Source organism: Rhinatrema bivittatum, chromosome 9, assembly GCF_901001135.1.
Source record: "Rhinatrema bivittatum chromosome 9, aRhiBiv1.1, whole genome shotgun sequence".
NCBI lineage: Eukaryota > Metazoa > Chordata > Amphibia > Gymnophiona > Rhinatrematidae > Rhinatrema > Rhinatrema bivittatum.
In genome coordinates this window covers 110,856,353-110,876,182 of record NC_042623.1, presented here as the reverse complement: position 1 = coordinate 110,876,182, position 19,830 = coordinate 110,856,353, and the positions used below count along the sequence as shown (strand labels likewise).

Sequence of the window (19,830 nt, the reverse complement as noted above, 5' to 3'; positions counted from 1 at the left end):
AATACCCAGTGTTGTTGTTGAGGACATGTAAGGGCTTAGCAGGCTGAGTCAGGTCCCAGTTTTGTTGATTGGTACATGAAAGGAGGCAGCAGGATTGGTCAGTCCCCAGTGTTGTCATTTGGGACAATGACAAGAAGCAGAAGACTGAGTCAGGCCTCAGTGTTGTCATTAGGGACAAGTCAGGAGACAGCAGGGTATGACAAGCCACAGTATTGTTGATGGGGACAAGAAAGAAGGCAGAAGAGTGTCTCAGGCTCTATTTGTCTTTATGGGGACAAGGGCTAAGTCAACGAACCACATAAGCCCATCTTTTACATATTGTACAGGCTACAGATTGAAACTAGAATTAAGTTCAAGACCCTATGCTTTGCCTACAAATGTGTAAACAAACAGGCACCGAAGTACCCTGCCCATCTTCTTGCCTTCTACATTCCTACCCTGGACCTTTGTAATGTCATTAAATCTTAACCAGAGGTGCCATTAATTTACTGCTTAATCTAAAATTTGATTGGCATACGCTTTGAGACCATTTCTGGCACAAAGCAGAATATCAAATATTTGTAAATAAATAATAAATCTAAAATGCTGCTTCTATAGCAAATGCACAAAAATAGCATTCACTCAACTCCTAAAAGTGCAGAATGTGCAATAGCCATATCTCGAAATTTCCTATGCTAAATAGCACAAAATGAAAGCATAATTCACAAGGGATTCCATCCCCTACCCCCTTCAAAGACAGATTGGCATTACCCCACCTCTCCCTCGACATAATGATGAAAGAGTCGTTATGCAATGACTTCACACATTACCATCCCCCTCCTGGCAATGCTGAAAAGATTGCCATACCCTGATGTTCCCACCCTCCTGCTGTGCCATGATCTACCTCATGGTCCCCCTCCTTCCTCCTCCTTGTGTGTGTTCCCCATTTCTTCCAATGATGATTAGAATAGATAGGGCAGGAGAGAGCAAGTTAACATTTAACACCCACTCCAGCAGATATCAAAATCTAGGTCTTAATGAATACACATGAAATAATACATGTAGGAGAGCATACCGCACTATTTCCTGCATACCCACTAAAACCTATTTAATATCTGCTATTTCAATATTTACATGCATTTATATACTAATTTTAGCACATACCTACTAATGTCCTCAGAGACTTTTTTTTTTAAGTGCATGTACGAGTCTGAATGCTTGCTAAATCTTAAAGCATAAGCCCAATAATTTGTTTTTGCTTCTTTGTTGATTAGACATCCCTTCCATTTCTTTTTTTCCTGAATGGATATGTGCATTTTACAAAACTCGTATCCATCCTGCTCCCAAGCAACTGCATTTGTGGTGCTGAACTTGTATTTTGTATTGTTTATTAGTTTTAACTGTTTTTATATTTTATGAATGATTACTTGGAAGCCACTCAGAAGTTTGGATGAAGCGCAAATCAAAAGCTTTTTAAATAAATAAATACACAATTATAACATTTATTTTAGTTTACCACTAAACTGTAGAGTGATTCCCTTCTTCTAATGATATTCCATGCTATGATGGACTCTTGAGATTCCAGATGGTTATATAATAAATTCACATAAAGCTAATGTACATCTACCAAGTCTGCTTCTGTATAGTACCACAATTAAAGTCGTATTTTTGTTGGCACTACTCACTGGTACTGCTAAAAGATGGTGTAAATGTACAGAATACATAGTCTATGTTCATCTAAATGTTTATATTTAATAATGTATAATTCTACCAGAAATGAATGTACTCCCTAGTTAAACCCAGCTTTCTCTGTATTACTACCAGAAATTAATTTGTGTAATTGATGAGTCCTAAGTTACTTTAGAAGTTAATACTACAACAATAGGTAACCTTTTGAATGCTAATTACATTTTGCATTGTTTTAAATGTCTCAACAGAATCAGTTCTTTACATAAGTAGCCTATTTTAGCTCTCAAGAAATGATTCTCGGTCGGAGATATTTTTGAACAGACACCATCTGACTAGATATGAACTCAACTTTCTCTGGCTCCATATATGTGTGGTAGAACTGTATAAACATTTCAAAGAGAGTTCTTGGAAATCTAAAGTAATATTGTCATTTTTGTATAAGTAACCAACAACAGCTGCGTGTATAATAAGCTCAAGCTTTTTCTGTGTGATGACTTCAAACAGTAATTTATCAGCATCTCTAACCTATTTTATGGAATGCTTGAACATTTGCTCAACAATTAAATAACTGGGCAAGTTAACTGAATGAGCTATTGATTTTCTAAAGTGCAAGCAATTTTTAATTTATTGACCTTACCATCTTCCACAGATATTGATGAGTGTGCTGAAGGGCACCATTATTGTCGTGAGAACACTGTTTGTGTAAATACACCAGGATCTTTCATGTGCATCTGCAAAACAGGCTACATTAGAATTGATGACTACTCATGCACAGGTAAGAACACCGGATCATGGTAACACAGTAAATGATGGCAGATAATGATCCAAATGGTCTATCCAGTCTGCCCAGCACATTGTTTAGTGTGGTAATTGCTGTTCCATATGGGTTACCTCCCATGCCTTCTGTTAAGGATAGTAACTGCCACTCTGTGCAAATTACTTGCAGGCAGAAATGTTACAACTAAAGTAAACACCCAGATTACCCCATTTCTTCATTTCCATTTTCTAGCCTCTATGGATCATCTGTGTTTACCCATTTGAATTCCGTTTCCTTTCTTGACTTCACTTCTTCCGGAAGGACATTCCATGCATCCACTACCCTTTCTGGGAAGAAATATTTCCTAAATCACACAAAAACTGTCCTGTAAAAATCTGAAACCAGAAACCTCTCGTAAAATGATGATATAAGAAAAAACACTTGGCATTCTGGTCATTTAATTCAAGAGGATAATGAACACAATTGTAAAGGCTATCTTATTATATTTGTAGGACCTAAGGTTTGGGCATTTTATATCGTTTCGAAGCCAAACGGAACTATTTTACTTGCAAACAAAAAATGTCTAAAAAATAATATAAAAGTGGACCTAAGAGCCTACCAGCTGTTATATGTGATATCAGCTGGTGCTGTGTCGGTCCTACAAATATAATTTTTTCTTCAATATCATCAAGAAATATTTCCTGATATTATTCCTGACTCTGCCCCCTTGGAGTTTCATATAATGACCCCTAGGTCTACAGCTTCCTTTCCAGTGGAAATGGTTTAATGTTTGTGCATCATTAATTCCTTTCAGGTATGTAAATGTCTATACCATATCTCCCCTATCTCTTCTCTCTTCAAGGATATTCATATTTAGGTCCTCCCATACCATTTTGGTTACTTTTCTATGGACTGCTTCCCTCCTATCTCTGTCTTTTTTTTTATTTTTTGAGATATGATACCCAGAACACAGTACTCTAGGTGAGGCCTCTGTAAAAGGCATTATCATCTCCTTTTAACTGCTGGTTATGCCTCTTTCTATGCAGCCCAACATCCCTCTGGCCTTAGCCACTGCCTTGTCGCATTACTTTACTACATCGAAATTGTCAGGCACTATCATTCTACGGTCTCTTTCCTGATCTGTGCACATCAATCTTTTGCTGATGTGCATAGATCAGCTACTTTGGATTATTGTACCCCTCATATACAGCTCCTTTAGATTATTGTACCCCAAATGCATGACTCTGCACTTCTTGGCATTGAATCCTAGCTGAAATGCCTTCAAATACGTCTCAGGCTATATTAGATCACTTGCCATTTTTTGTCCTCCTTCAGGTATGCCTACTCTGTTACAGATCTTAATGTTAACTGCAAAAAAAGAACTTTACCTTCTAACCCCCTAGAAATATTGCTCACAAAAAAATAGAACCAAACTTGGAGTCACTCCTCTTATCACTGTTCTCACCTCAGCGTACCTTCCATTTAACTATACTTGCTGTCATCTGTCACTCAACCAATTTGTAGTGCATTCCACCTCCTTGGGACCCACTCCCAGACTTCTCATTTTATTCATGAGCCTCCTATGTGGGACTGTATAAAAGCTTTGATGAAATCCAAGTAAAACACATCAGGTTCTCCTCCTTGAACTATTTCTCTGGTCAATCAATCATAAAAAAAATAAATCAGTCAGATACATTTGTCATGACCATGTTGCCTTGGATCCAGAAACACACTGGATTGCAGATAGTTCATTTTTATTTCCTTCTGTGGAGTCTCCATTAATTTTCCCACCACTGAGATAAGGCTAACTGGCCTACACTTTCCAGCCTCCTCTCTGCTACCACCTTTATGAAGTGGGGCCACAACCACCCTTTTCTAATCTTGCGACACTGCTCCTGTCTCCGGTGATCAACTGAACAAGTCCTTCAGCAGACCCACCAGCACCTCTGAGCTCCTTTAAAGTATAACTTTCCAAACAAATCCATGCAGCCCATGTACGCATATGTGGATGCATGGAGATCTACTGTAATATTTTATAATCTGCATGTATCAGTCTGCGCACATTATAAAATACATGTATATCTGCCCACATCATACGTGCATAATATGTTTCAGTACATGGAAATATTTGCACTGCAATGAAAGCACATACTTTATTTTATAAACCTACATGCATATGTTTTCTGCTTGAAAAAAATATATGTGGAAGTAGGATTATTTTAAAATATATATATGTACTTGAAATCACTAGTTTGCTGATACTGCCACCAGTTCACCTACTGCAGCTCCAGTTCACCAAGGGCATCCTTTCTTCCACTTGAGCTTTTGCTATGCTGATTTCTTTCCTCATCTCTTTCAGCTTTGCCAGATATGCTTCCCTGTGTTTCTCTCTTTGAGTTCCTTTATACTTTTTGAATACTGATCTGTTTGCCTTTATTTTTTTAGCCATCTCTTTGGAGAACAACTTCAGTTTCATTTATATGTTTATTTACCATTGTTACATAAAGACTTGTTGCCTTTATTAAATCTCCTTTTAATCCGGCCTTCTGTTGTTCCAGTTCACCTCCTGTATCTTTTCCCAGTCTTATGGCTCCTACTAAAGATTTGGACCCATTTTACCAAAATATGTATTTTTGAAATCTAAGATTTTGATCTTTGTGTGACTTCTCTGTCTTGGATGCTATATCCAACCATTATTTGTAATGCCTGTCATCACTTAACCAGCTATATCTTTTGAATGTAGATGGTTAAGGTTACAGTTATCCAGCCACATGAGGCCAGGTAAGTTTAAACTTAACTCACCATATTGAAAAGATGGCTGGTTAGGTTTAACTTTAACCAGATAAATTTATTTGGGGAAAGTCAGTGGAACTTTCATCCCACTGAATATCCAGGATATCTTATCTGGCTAACTTTAGCTAGGAAAGTTAGCCATTTAAGGGATTTTTGAATATTTCCCTCTTAATATTTGTTACTTCATTGGATAACCTGCCATCTCTAGGCTTAACTATCTCTGTAGACATGCCAGGAAAGATTAAGGTACAGACAATGCCTCACAAATATGTGTATTAGGTTGGTTCTCCTCATATCTCTTGCAGATTTCCTATTTATTACTTCCACTATCTCCATGTAGTCTGATAAGAGCCACCTGTCTGTTTTTCAACCTTTAACCCCAGGTGAAGTATGTCACCACAATTAAGAACTCTAAAAATGTAACATTTCTTGTGGTGCCATTGTGATTCAGGCAATGGTTATATGCAATACAATTCTTGGAAGATCACATCAAATTTCTTTCCTCCAAATCATTAGAAAATAATTCCAAGCTGTTGTTTGATAAGATGCCTATCATTGTTGATGAAAGAAGCAGAAGAAGACATATTAGACTGAGGACAATAGTCAATGCTTTATTATCAAAGGGCATTTTTCTCAAAGTATTGGAAATATTCGTGAAATCTTATTGAAAAAAAACAGGCTTAGTCATACTAGACTATCACCTGGTCTCTATTATCTCATTTATGGGTAAAATTATTGAACTGCATTGACATATATATGCAGACAAGGTGCAGATCATTTTCCCAGTAAGTAAGAAAGGATTAAAAGAGTTGGAGAAATTAAATCAATGTCTTTTTAAAGTTGCAGATTGGTGTAAAGAATACAAGTTCACATGTAAATATAAAGATGATGGAGGTCCTGTAGGTAGGGAATTCTGAACATGACCCAGAGCTCCTGGTACAGTTAAATGGGTCATTGCTACCTATGAAGCAATCTATAAAAGTTGAGGATAAGACTGGATGCCAGTCTAACCAGGAAGGTTCAGGTTTCGTCTGTTATACAAATAGCTTTTATCCAGCTATGTGTTATACATCTGCTAAGACCACATCCTAATGCTCTAGCAATAGTTGTCCAACCTCTGGTTACCTTGAGACTGGATTACTGTAACATGATTTATCTTGGTATCCCATAGAAACTTACAAAAAGATTTCAATTAACCCAAAATACAATATCTGAGATTATGAGGGGCTTGCATGTTTGGGACCATGTCTCCCCATCACTGAAAAATTACTTTATTGGATCCCTATTGAATTTCATGGGAAATTTGTTATTCTGTTATATAAACAGTACACTTCATGGTCTTGAGCCAGCCTTACCTGTTAAACAGATTTGTAGTCTACGCACGAGGGAGAAGCCTCAAATTATCCTGAAAAGAGTTATTGTACATCCCTGGGAAAAGAAAAGCTTCCAAACTAATGAGGCGAAGAGTTCTTTCCATAGCAGCTCCAAAAATACGGAACAGCCTGTCAAACAAAATTTTATTTTAGAAGTATTTGCAGTTTCGGAAAAATGTCAAGACATGGCTGCTTCACTATGCTTTTTATTACAGCTGATCTTAGTATTAAATGTAAAAATGCTATTGTTTTGTAAAGCTTATATTAATTGTATTTATTGAAGGGCTGGGGGTGTCATATTATGTATTACCATATTGGGGTAGATTTTCAAAAGCCTACGCGCGTAAATCCAGTGAATTTACGCGCGTAGGTGGCCATACTCGCGCTGGGCCTATTTTAAAAAGGCCCGGCCACGCGTGTAAAGCCCCGGGTCATGCATAAGTCCCGGGGCCAAAGAAAAGGGTTGGGGCGTGGGTGAGGCAGGGCGGTCCGGGGGTGGCTCGAGGCCCCCGGCACAGCAGCCATTTGCTTCGAGCAGGCGCAAGTGGTAAGTTAAAACTTTTGGGCTGGGCTAGATTAGGGCTAGGGGGCAGGAAGGTTAGGGGAAGGGATAGGAAGGATAGATTATGGAGTAGGGAACGGGGGAAGGCCGCAGGCGCACAAGCGTGCAAGTTGCACAATTGTGCACCCCCCTGCATTCGCCGACCCCCGATTTTATAACATGCGCGCGCAACCTTTTAAAATCTACCCCAAAATGAATAGGAAGCTTCATTTTCATTTATTTATTTATTTTTCCCAACAATTAATTGTTGTTTTTACCGTAATGAAAAAAAGATGAGAAAATTGGTAGAAAAAAAAACTGCCTAGTCACATCCTCCTTCCCCCCACCTCAGAGTGCTTCCCTTTAATGTGCATAAAAATACACACGAAACCGTGTTGCAAACGTACTTTTCCACATACTTGAGGACAGGTCATTGTTAGGGTAGCCACACATGCATTAAATTGGGTTGTATGAGCATAAATGGCTTTGAAAATGTATCCCACTGAGGATAACTGAGTCAAAGCTGAACAGTTTCAGGTGCTCATATAAAAAATGAATTAGTCCTGGTTGTGTCCTATTACAACTGCATACTTGTAGTCTTATATATATATATATATATATATATATATTTATATTTAAATTTAAAGAAGTCCATTTTTTAACCTAGTTATATATTCTGGTAGAGAGAGGAAAGCGAGAGACTAGGTGAACACCAAAATGCTGGCACAGAATCTACAATATAAATTTGAGCACCTGTTCAGGGCAATTTGGCTTCCAGCCTGGCATCTGGATACTCAGAGCAATCATTCTGTGACCCAGAACAAGAGTTAGTGCATTCAGAGCAAGCAAACCAGGATCCAAAGTGCCACTTGTAGTACTTATATCAGCTTGTAGAATGATGGGTTTTGCTATAATACCCAAAACAATTACCAAGACATCTGCTCTGGTTTTCACCTTGTTTCTCCGTTTATGACCCTTACTTTTGCTTCCTCACTAGCTCCCAGTCTTGTTGCCAGTGATGTACACTTTTGTGGCTTTCATTCACTATCAATATTTTTGTTCACCTTTTTACCTTTTACCTCTGCCAGATACTTTTTATGTTGTCTCTCATATTTATTTCACATGCTCTCTTTTAATCACACTACCCTTCACTGCCAGGGTCTTCTCAAAACATCTTTTCCCATTTTGTTGCTCATGTACTTCCTTTAACACAATATATTACTTCATATTCTGTGCTCTGTTGGGTTTATTTTGATTTTGAAAGAAAGCCACTGTTCTCATGGCATGGAATGGTTTCTGGTAGTGGTGAATCATATTTCATTACAGCGAACGTTTCCGACCTACACTCACCCCTTTGTCACCCACACAGCCTTGCCATCTGTCACACACATTCACCTCCTACAGTAATTCCTATTCCCCCCTCACCACCACCCTCCTTCCTTACTACCTGCAGCTGTTCTTCCTGACCTAGAGAAAGAAAAGGTCCTGCTATTCCAAGACAATTATGCACCCGAATGGGTAGAGGAAGCAGCAGAAAGCTATGTGGGTCTCTTTCGGCTTGACCAAAAGGTAGATATTTTCTGCCCTATAGGGAAAGCCAGTTGTGACTTCCTCTAACTCTGGGACTGAAAAGAGAGGATATCTCATTCCTCGAAGCATCAGGTGCTGTTTGTTTTTTAAAACAAAATTGAACTGGGAGTTCAGTCCTGATTATTTATGTTTTGTACTTTTTGTATTTCCATTTTATGCCCCAGGCTCAGTGGTATAAACATTTAATAAATGAATTAGATGCCAACTCTGTTACTGCCCTTAAAAAAAAAAAAAAAAATAGAGAATCTTATGTCCTACCAGCTTCAGCAGAATAGCATGTTTTATGGTTTTGAACATGCAGTCGGAAATGTAGTACAAGGAACAACATGATGCATATGATCTTCTGAACTGCATTTCCTGAATAAGTTTAGAAAACCTTGCTCATTTTGGAAAACATTTTGCAACTGAATAAATGAAATATTTATTTGTGGTTCATGTAAGTTTTATTTTGATCTATAAATCAAACAAGTTGCACCTCTTAGTTGCTATTCTATTTCTTTATGCTTTTCTAATGAAACAATGGTAGTCAATAAAGTGTGTGCTGTGCCATTTTTGTCAAAATAGTACTGAGGTATTAAAAATGTGGGAGAGAGGTAGGGATCATGGCCTAGGCTCGAGTGCGACACTGAGGTCTGGGTGGAGGCACAGGCTGATGCCGGGGCCTTCGCCAAGACCCCTGAAAATTAAAAAAAAAAAAAACTTGCCTGATCCGTCGGGTTATCCATTGAAGGCCAATGTAACTGTGTGCCAAAAATATTTTTCTGTTTTTCAGTGATTATGGGAGTGACCACATAATGTAACTGTGTAGCATTGAAAAAGCATTAAAAAAAAAAGAATGTCAGAGATCTGTGTACTGGATCAAGTAGTTGTGTACTAGCAGTGACACAGAGAGATTTTACCTGCAGAAGTGCAGAGTACTGATCAGAAAACACAGCAAATGAGCCAGGCTCAAATTGTTGCTTATCTGAGTTTGATCTTAGAGTGGATGAAGGATTCACACTGAATAAAATGTTTGTATGTAATGTGCTGTATTTCCATAAACTGTCATCATAATCTCTGAAAAAAACAATACCATTGCGGGCAGGCACTCACTAGGCACTAAAAACACTGGCATTGCAATAGAGTGGCAAGCTTTTGAGGATGTTTTGCTAGTGGACGCTTAGACCAAGGAAGAGTTGATGCTACCTGTAGGGAGGAGCCCCACAGGACCCCACCATCAGTAGCCGAGGCTGATGGAATGCAGAGACCCCGCTGGAGCTTCATCACTACCAGCCCACATTCCCCTTAGGTTGAGCCCTCGGGTGCCGGGGACAGTTGGACTTACGTGGGGCCTCTGCAAAGATAAATGTCCATAAGGAAGAGAAGACTAGAGATGAGCTTCGTTTTTTCTACCGGGTCATTTTTTGAGTTGGACGCTTCGGGGTAAATTCGTTTTTCCTCGGTTAGGTTTTTGGAAAAACGACCAAAAACTAAACAGGGAAAAACGAAACCGGCCCAAAAAACGACGCGGGAAAATGAAGCTAACCCCCCCCCCCCAGCATTAAAATTCACTTTAATACATTAAATACAACCCCCCCACCATCCCGATCCCTCCCCAAGACTTACTAACATCCCTGGTGGTCCAGCGGGGTCCCATGAGGGATTTCTCCCTCTGTGCTGTTGGGCTGTCCTGCCTGTCCTGATCAAAATGGCGCCGATAGCCTTTGACCTATTATGTCACAGGGGCTACTGGTGCCATTGGTCAGCCCCTGTCACATGCCCATCGGCGCCATATTGTGCTCCTACCATGTGACAGGGGCTGACCAATGGCACCGGTAGCCCCTGTGACATAGTATGGGCAAAGGCTATCGGCGCCATTTTGATTACTGGCAGCCGACAGTCCGAGTGCAGGAGGTCACTCCCGGACCCCCGCTGGACCACCAGGGACTTTTGGAAAGTCTTGGGGGACCCTTCTGACCCCCACAAGACTTGCAAAAAGTCCAGCGGGGGTCCGGGAGCGACCACCTGCACTCGGACTGTTGGCTGCCAGTAATCAAAATGGCGCCGAGAGCCTTTGCCCATACTATGTCACAGGGGCTACCGATGCCATTGGTCAGCCCCTGTCACATGGTAGGAGCAATGGATGGCCAGTGCCATCTTGTGCTCCTACCATGTGACAGGGGTCGACCAATGGCACCGGTAGCCCTTGTGGCATAGTATGGTACATGTCACATGGTAGGAGCAATGGATGGCCAGCGCCTTTGTATTGCCTTTGTATTGCTCCATGGTGAGACCGCACCTTGAATACTGTTTACAATTCTGGTCGCCACATCTCAAAAAAGATATAGTTGTGATGGAGAAGGTACAGAAAAGGGCGACCAAAATGATAAAGGGGATGGAACTACTCACCTATGAGGAAAGGCTGAAGAGGTTAGGGCTGTTCAGCTTGGAGAAGAGACGGCTGAGGGGGGATATGATAGAGGTCTTTAAGATCATGAGAGGTCTTGAACGAGTAGATGTGAATTGGTTATTTACACTTTCGAATAATAGAAGGACTAGGGGACATTCCATGAAGTTAGCAAGTAGCACATTTAAGACTAATCGGAGAAAATTATTTTTCACTCAATGCACAATAAAGCTCTGGAATTTGTTGCCAGAGAATATTGTTAGTGCAGTTAGTGTAGCTGGGTTCAAAAAAGGTTTGGATAAGTTCTTAGAGGAGAAGTCCATTACCTGCTATTAATCAAATTGACTTAGAAAATTGCCACTGCTATTACTAGCATCAGTAGCATGGGATATACTTAGTTTTTGGGTACTTGCCAGGTACTTGTAGCCTGGATTGGCCACTGTAGGAAACAGGATACTGGGCTTGATGGACCCTTGGTCTGACCCAGCATGGCAATTTCTTATGTTCTTATGTCCCCTGTGAGGAAAAACTAAAGAGGTTAGGGCTGTTTAGCTTGGAGAAGAGATGGCTGAGGGGGAGATATGATGGAGGTCTTTGGAGGAAAAGTCCATTACCTGCTATTAATCAAGTTGACTTAGAAAATAGCCACTGCTATTACTAGCATCAGTAGCATGGGTTATGGTTAGTTTTTGGGTACTTGCCAGATACTTGTAGCCTGGATTGGCCACTGTTGGAAACAAGATGCTTGGCTTGATGGACCTTGGTCTGTCCCAGTATGACAATTTCTTATGTTCTTATGTTCTTAGAAGAAGAGAGTGTCTCTGTGCACTTCATTAGTCTTTGCCTCTGTGTGTGTGAGAGACCTTTTTAATTTCCACGCTAGAGTGTGTTTGAAAGAATAGAGGAGTATACACATTAACAATATTTGTAAAAAGGCAAACACCTTTCCATAGGTATTTCAGTAGTAATATATCAGATTTCCATTGCACTACAGAACACAGAAAGAAGAGGAAGGTACTATGATAGCAATAGCAGAGAGAGGAAAAGTTTTGCCTCGTTCCGAAAAGGCACCTATTTATGCAAATCCAAGTACATCTGGTAGAACCGGTTGTACCAGCTCTCCCCCATGTAAGCTAAAGTGAAACTTTTTTCTTAGGGTAAAATCACAGGCACAGGCATCATCAAGCAAGAAGAAACTGTGGCAGAAAGAGTATGTACTGCCTACTGGCACTGTTTGTCTTCTACTGCCCATGCATCACATACGAGTCAGTGGAGAGTGGCATTGACCCTGGTAGTGGAGAGACAAGGGCATTACTAGAAGTGGAGAGGACAAAAGCAGCACAGTGTTCCTTTTGATGCCTCCTGAGAAATGTTTGCAGTAGGTCCTGCAAGAAAGAACTGTTTCAGATGAATCACTGTGAGGGCTTCTCGGACTCAAAGAGTATAGAATAGCTAGAAGATAAAGAAAACTTGGGGAGTTTGATTACTAGTGTACTATCCTCTATTGAGCAGGTAAAGGATACAGGAAGAACACTTCCCAGTTACAGGATGTAGTGGAAGGCTTGAGTGATGGATCCAGCTTGAGTGATGGATCCAGGCGTAGGCAAGTATCTTGCCTACGCCTTGTATATTCCTGTAAATAGTCCGTTGCAGTTTTTATTTATTGCTTTAATTCCTCCACCTCCTGCTCTTTGTATACTCCTCCTTGTTCGCCCTCCCTGTTCATTGTAATTTCTACCTTTAAAGTTACATTGTAAACCGGTATGATGTATGCATACTAATACCGGTATATAAAAGTTTTTAAATAAAATAAATAAATTTACCTCTCAATTCATCCTCAATCCCAGCTCCATCACCAGCACTCGTCTTCAAAGAGGGAGAGGAAGTCCCGTAAGAAATTTGAAATGTGAAGGCACTTCAGAGTGAAGAAGTATATGCATTTTTCAGAGTGCATTCACTGTTATTGCATCAGTAGAGGAAAAATACTGGGCATCTTACATTGGTATACAGCATTATGTCAAACTAGAGCACCTGTTAGCATGGTCTTCAAAGGAAGGTATCGGTAATAGCCTGATGACCCCATCTGCTAGTCAAAGCCAATTTTCAAATGGGCCTGGCCACGTTCGTCAATCCCAGAACGCGTGTAAGTGCCAGGGCCTTAAAAGGGGGCAGGCTGGGGGGTGGGGTGGGACTGTCTGGGGCGGGGCGGGGCTAGAGGCACCCGGCACATTGGCCATTTGCCGCTATGCCGGGGGATCGCGTGCTTGCTCCTGCTGCTTTACAGGAGCAAAACATGAGTTAAAAAATGGGGGGAGGGCTAGGATAGGGATAGGGGGAATGTAGGATAGGGGAAGGTAGGTTAGGGTAGGGGGTTGGGAAGTTCCCTCCAGTCCACTCCTTAATTAGAGCGGACTGGGAGGGAAATGGGGAAGTCCCCGATGCGTCATGGCGTGAAAGTTGTCGATTTCGACCCCCCCTTCTTGCGTGCGCTGCCCCCGATTTTATAACATGTGCGTGCCGGTATGCGCATGTTATAAAATCACATGTCCATATGTGTACGCTGGGTAGGGCACGCATTTGGATGCGCCCTCATATTTGTTTGTTTTTTTTAAATCTACCCCTTAGTAGGATTGTTGCCTCTCTTCTTCCTACCATTATGCGTTGGGGAGTTTATGCCATGGTTAATGCCCTTTGACTCTCTTTTGGTACTTTGGGGTGTTTATTATTCAGTTTGTATTGTTTTGCCCATCTTTTGGTTTGGAATATTCATGCTAATGTTTGTGCTGCTTTACCTCCTTATAGTGTTTTGGGCTGTTCATTCCACTGTTTGTGTCCTTTGCCCCTCATTTGGTGCAGTAGAGCATCATTCATGCCATTCTTGGTGTTTTGGAATTCTGTTGCCTCTGCCTATGATGTCTGCCATCAAGTTTCATATAATTTGGATGGAAACCCCCCAAAGTTAGAATCATAAAATACTACATTACTTCCCCTCCTACCCATTTGTACCTGCCTTCTGTGTTCTCGCAGGTCATCTTTGGCTCTCTCGTTCTCTATGTGAATGGTTTATAATACAGTCTATATGCATATTGATGGCTTTCCTTCAAATTCCCTCTATCTTGTCAATGTCCTTTTGTAATATCCAGAAATGAGCACAGTTCCTAAGGTGTGGGTCTCACCTTCTTTTTACTAGTAATACCTCTCTTTAGGCACCTAAGTTTACTATTAGCTTCCCCAGTTATTTTGTTACCCTACTGGTTATCTTGAAGTCATCACCGATGATGTCTGCTGCATTGCTTCCCTCTTTGGAGACACCTAATTCTTTACCTCCAGAAGGTATTTGGCATATGGATTTCTGCACTCTATATGTAGGCATATGCATGCAGATCATATTAGTGATAAAAGTGAAAGTAACTGGATAAAGACAAAGAGAAACAACATATTCACATGATGTCAAGTTTAACATGGATATGAAAATAGACATTTTGTAATTAAACACCTCTTAATTTGAAAATTTAAATCAATAGTTCTCCTCCAGTGCCAGTAGGGTCCCCAGATTTTAGCATATTTTCCAAGATTACATTTTAAAGCCTTTGTTAGATGCTCAATACTAGCTATCTCAGATTTATTTGTATCTCCAAAACTCTGTGGCACAGATTTCCAGAAAAAGGTTATAGTGAAGCTTGCAGCATGAATTAAATGATGAATTAACTGCTTATGACAGCTTAATACAGTGTCTAATTCCCAGGAGCCTAACAGGCGTAGCTTTGGAGTGAGTTGCAAGGTCAGAGCCAGAGGTAGCAGATATTGCTGACTGAACCTGTGAGCAAAAGGACTGAATGTCATAGCATTCCCACCATATGAGAATGCAAGATCCAACTGTTCCACACCCTCTCCAGCACAGAGGGCTAGAGCAGCTAAACCTGGAGAAGAATAATGTAATATCTGTAAATACTATGCAGAAAATAATTTTAAATTTAGACACCTAATTAAGGCAATGAACAGTTTTCTGAAAACTGACATCTATGTGTTGTCCCTACAGCTCCTGATGCCCTTGTCTTTTGCCCAACACCTATCACCCCCCCTCCTAATAGTAATTACCAAGCCAAGATATTGTTAAAGATCTCTGATTTGTTTTGATGCTTATGTTTTCTAAACCTCTCCATTCCTTTAATTGTTACTATTCCACTTTAATTCCTACTATTTCTCTGTTACACAAGAACATAAGTTTTGCCATTCTGGGTCAGACCAAAGGTCCCCCAAGCCCAGCAGCCTGTTTCCAACAGTGACCATGACCAATCCAGCTCACGAGTACCTGGCAGGATTCCTAAGTTCATTAGATTCCATGCTGCTTTTCCTAGGGACAAGCAGTGGTTTTCCCCAAGTCAACCTAAATATTGGTTTAAGGACTATTCTTCCAGGAACTTGTCCAAATCTTTATTTAAACACAGCAAGACTAACAGTTTTTACCACATCCTCCAGCAACAAATTCCAGTTTAATTATGCGATGAGTAAAAAAAAGTATTTTATCCTATTTGTCTTAAATGTATCATCTAGCCTCTTCATTGCATGACCCCTAGTCTTTGTAGTATTTACAAGGGTAAACAAGCTATTTGAGTTCACTCATTCCAATACACTCATTATTTTACAGACCTCTATCATATCTCCCCTGGAATAGCTACTGTTGGAAACAGGATGCTGGGCTTGATGGACCCTCGGTCTGACCCAGTAAGACAGTATTCAAGGTGTGGTTGCACCATGGAGTATTTCAGAGGCATTATGATATTCTCTGTTTTATTCTACATTTCTTTCCTAATAATTCCTAGCATTCTATTTGCTTTCTTGACTGCCATCACACACTGGGAAGAGCGTTTTAACATATTTTGCATGATGACACCTAGATCTCTTTCCTGGGTGGTGACTGCCAATGTAGAATCTTCCTTATGTGCATTACTTTGCACTTGTGCATATTAAATGCCATCTGCCATTTGGATCTTCAGTCATCCAAACTCACAAGTTCCTCTTGCAATTTCTCAAAGCCCTTTTGTGATTTAACAGCTTTGAATAATTTTGTATCATGAGCGAATTTGACAATCTCACTCGTTTTCCCATCTCTAAGTCATTAAAAAATATATTAAACAGCAGCAGTCCCAGAACAAATCCCTGGGACATTACGCTAGTCACCTTACTCTATCTGTTTTCTATCTTTAAACCAAGTCTCAATCTGCAATAGAATATTGCCTCTTATCCTATGACTTTTTAATTTCTTCATGAGTCTCTCATGAGGTACTGTTGCGCACCCCGTCCGCACTTGGCCCGTGCACGGGCCTGCTCACCTCGCTAGTTCCTCTGCAGGTTATCATGGGTCGGCCTCCCCAGCGACAGCCACAAGCTCCTCCAGGCCTCGGCGTCCCATGGCAGCGGTTGCCGGGCCTTCCACTGGGTACCAGGCCTCACGCTGGAGTTCGGCATCCTCCATGGTGTTGGCCATGCCCCTACGTGTGTGCACGCATGGACTGCCCGGTCTCTTGTAGGGTCAGAGGCGGGTCCTAGCTCCGCAGCGCGCCCTGATTGCACGTACTACTTAAGGAAGTTCCTGCCTGCACTTCCTTGCCTTGGCAATCGGGTCGGCACTGTACGTGTACTAGTTTGCCTCCGCATTCATAGTCTTGTTCCAGTGTCCTCCTGTTCCAGCCTTGTTCCAGCATCCTTCTGTTCCAGCGTCTGTCTGTCCCTGTCTCCCCAGGTAGTACCTCTGGACTGACTCTCTGGTACTGACCTCTGCCTGCTTCATTGACCATTCTGATCACTGCCTGGATTCTGACCTTTGCCTGCCTTCGTGACCTTGTCTGACCTCTGGAACCTGACCCCTGCTTCGTTGACTACTTTCGGACTGATTCCTGGTATCTGACTCCTGCTTTAGCTGACTTCCCTCGGACTGATCCTCGGAACCTGACCCCGGCTGCCATTGACCACGCCTCCTTGATTCTGGCTCTGTCCCTTGCCTTGTCATCACCTATGCTGTATTGGCCTTCTCTGATACTCCAGGCCTACAGTCTAGTGCCTTACCGCGCTCCCTTGCTACTGGTGGGCACACCTCTTTACTTCCTCTCCGGGAGACCCTGTGAGGCCCACCTAAGTCCAAGCAGCCCGGGTCCCCAAGGGCTCCACCCGGGGGGACTGCGGGCTTCCAATGGTGAAGCTCCTTCTAGCCTCTGTCTCCTCCTGTGCTCTGCCCCCTGGGGGCAGGTGCTCCCTGGGCCCGACCAGGGAGTCATCCTTCACTGCTCTAGGACAAGGGTCCACCTCCAAGTGCAACAGGTACTTTGTCAAAAACTTTCTAAAAGTCCAGATACAGAAAAGTGAGCCAGATACTGGCTCACTTTTATCCACATGTTTATTTACACCTTCAATAAATGTAGAGATTAGTGAGGCAAGACTTCCTTTGGTTAAATCCATGTTGGACTTGTCCTATTAAACTGACCTATGTTCTTTATAATAGTTTCAATCATTTTTCCTGACACTGATGTCAAGTTTACCAGTCTGTAGTTTCCTGGATCACCTTTGGAACCCTTTCTAAAAACTGGCGTTAGATTGGCCAACCTCCAATCTTCAGATTCCGTAGATTATTTTAATAATAGATTACACATTAATAATAATAGGTTTGTAATTTCATATTTCAGTTCTTTCAGTACTCTGGGATGAATACCATCAGGTCCAGATGATTGCTTCTCTTTAGTTTGTCAATTTGCCCTATTACATCTTCCAGGTTTACTGAGATTTATTTCATTTCCTCTGAATCATTACCTTTGAATATCACTTCTGGCACTAGTATATGCCTTACATCCTCCTCAGAAAAAACTGAAGGAAAGAAATTATTTAAACTCTCTGCAATGGTCTTGTCCTCCATTAGTGCACTTTTTACCCTTCAATCACCTTATGGTCAAACTGACTCCCTCTCAGGCTTTTTGCTTCGAATGTACCTGAAAATATTTTTATTAGAAATTTTTGCTCTTAACAAGCTTTTTTTCAAATTCAGTTTTAGCCATCCTTATCAATGCTTTTCATCTAACTTGCCAGTGATTATGCTAAGAACATAAGAAGTTGTCTTTCTGGGTCAGACCGAGAGTCCATCAAGCCCAGCATCCTGTTTCCAACAGTAGCTATTCCAGGTTACAAGTACCGGGCAAGTACCCAAACCCAAAGTAGATCCCATGCTTCTAATGCCAGTAATAGCAGTGGCTATTCCTGAAGTCAACATAATTAATAGTAGATTATAGACTTCTCCTCCAGGAACTTACCAAATCTTTTTTAAACACAGCTACACTGACTGTCTTAACTACATCCTTTAGCAATGAGTGAAAAAGAATTTTCTTTGATTTGTTTTTTAAATGTGTTACTTGCTAACTTCATGGAGTGTGCCCAGGTCCTTCTATTATCTGAAAGAGTAAATAATTGGATCATATTTATGCATTCAAGTCCTTTCATGCTTTTGTAGACCTCTATCATATCCCCCCTCAGATGTCTCTTCTCCAAGCTGAACAGCCCTAACCACTTTAGCCTTTCCTCATAGGGGAACTGTTCCATCCCCTTTATCATTTTTGGTCGCCCTTCTCTGCACTTTTTCCATTGCATCTATATATTTTTTGAGATGTTGTGACCAGAATTGTACACAGTACTCAAGGTGCGGTTTCACCCTGGAGTAATACAGAGGCATTATGACATTTTCCATTTTATTCAAGATTCCCTTCCTAATAATTCTAACATTCGGTTTGCTTTTTTGACCACCATGGCACACTGAACCAATGATTTCAATGTATTATAGTTATACTTCTTATATAAAATATTATATTTCTTTATTTATTACCAGTTAAAATATTATTACTTTATTTAGCACTATGTTAAATTGTCAACCAGTTATACTGTTCCATATGTTATACGGTTCCATGTAAAGCTCCGCTCTTTGTTGAGCAGTTCTTCGTTGTATGTAAACCGGAGTGATTTGTAGTCCCTACAAGAACTTCGGTATATAAAAATTAAAAATAAATAAATAAATAAATAAAATAAATTATCTAGTCTACTATGATGCCTAGCTCTTTTTCCTGGGTGGTAACTCCTGATATGGAACCACGACAGCATGGGTTATTTTTCCCCATTTGCATCACCTTGCACTTGTCCACATTAAATTTCATCTGCCTTTTGGATGCCCAATCTTCCAGTCTAGCAAGGTCCTCCTGTAATTTATCACAATCCGCTTGTGATTGAATAAATTTGTGTCTTCTGCAAATTTGATTAATATACCTCTTTCCAGATCATTTATAAATATATTAAAAAGCACCAGTCCAAGTACAAATCCCTGTGTACTGCCATGTGGGAGATCTCTGATTTGACCGCCACATCATATCTTCCACTCCCTAGGTTAGCTGAAGCTGGGGATGCTGCAGAAGAAGTATTCACCAGTGACATAGCCAGAACTGAATTTGGGGGGGGGGGGGGGGGGGGGTCAAGGTTAACAGATCTAGGCTGTACTAGTTCTACTCTTATCGATAGATAGTGCCTTAGCATGCACCCTACAATGGATTTCTGAGTAGTTTGCAACAGCCATCCTGCATGAGTGACATTTTAAAATATTTTAATTCTATTACTTCAACATTAAAAATGCCTTATTAATCTATATTAATTAATTTATATTTATTGTAGTTTATAAATACGCAATATCATGTAA

At 40.8% G+C, this 19,830-nt stretch overlaps 1 protein-coding gene across 2 annotated transcripts in view; it reads left to right on the top strand.

The window, feature by feature from the left end:
- NELL2 (neural EGFL like 2) overlaps window positions 1-19,830 on the top strand; it is a 537,087-nt gene that overhangs the window by 352,466 nt on the left and 164,791 nt on the right. For both annotated transcript variants that reach the window (XM_029616870.1, XM_029616869.1), the window contains exon 13: window positions 2,318-2,443. In XM_029616870.1, the coding sequence (XP_029472730.1) occupies window positions 2,318-2,443 (126 nt within the window). The remainder of the gene's footprint in view (window positions 1-2,317; window positions 2,444-19,830) is intronic.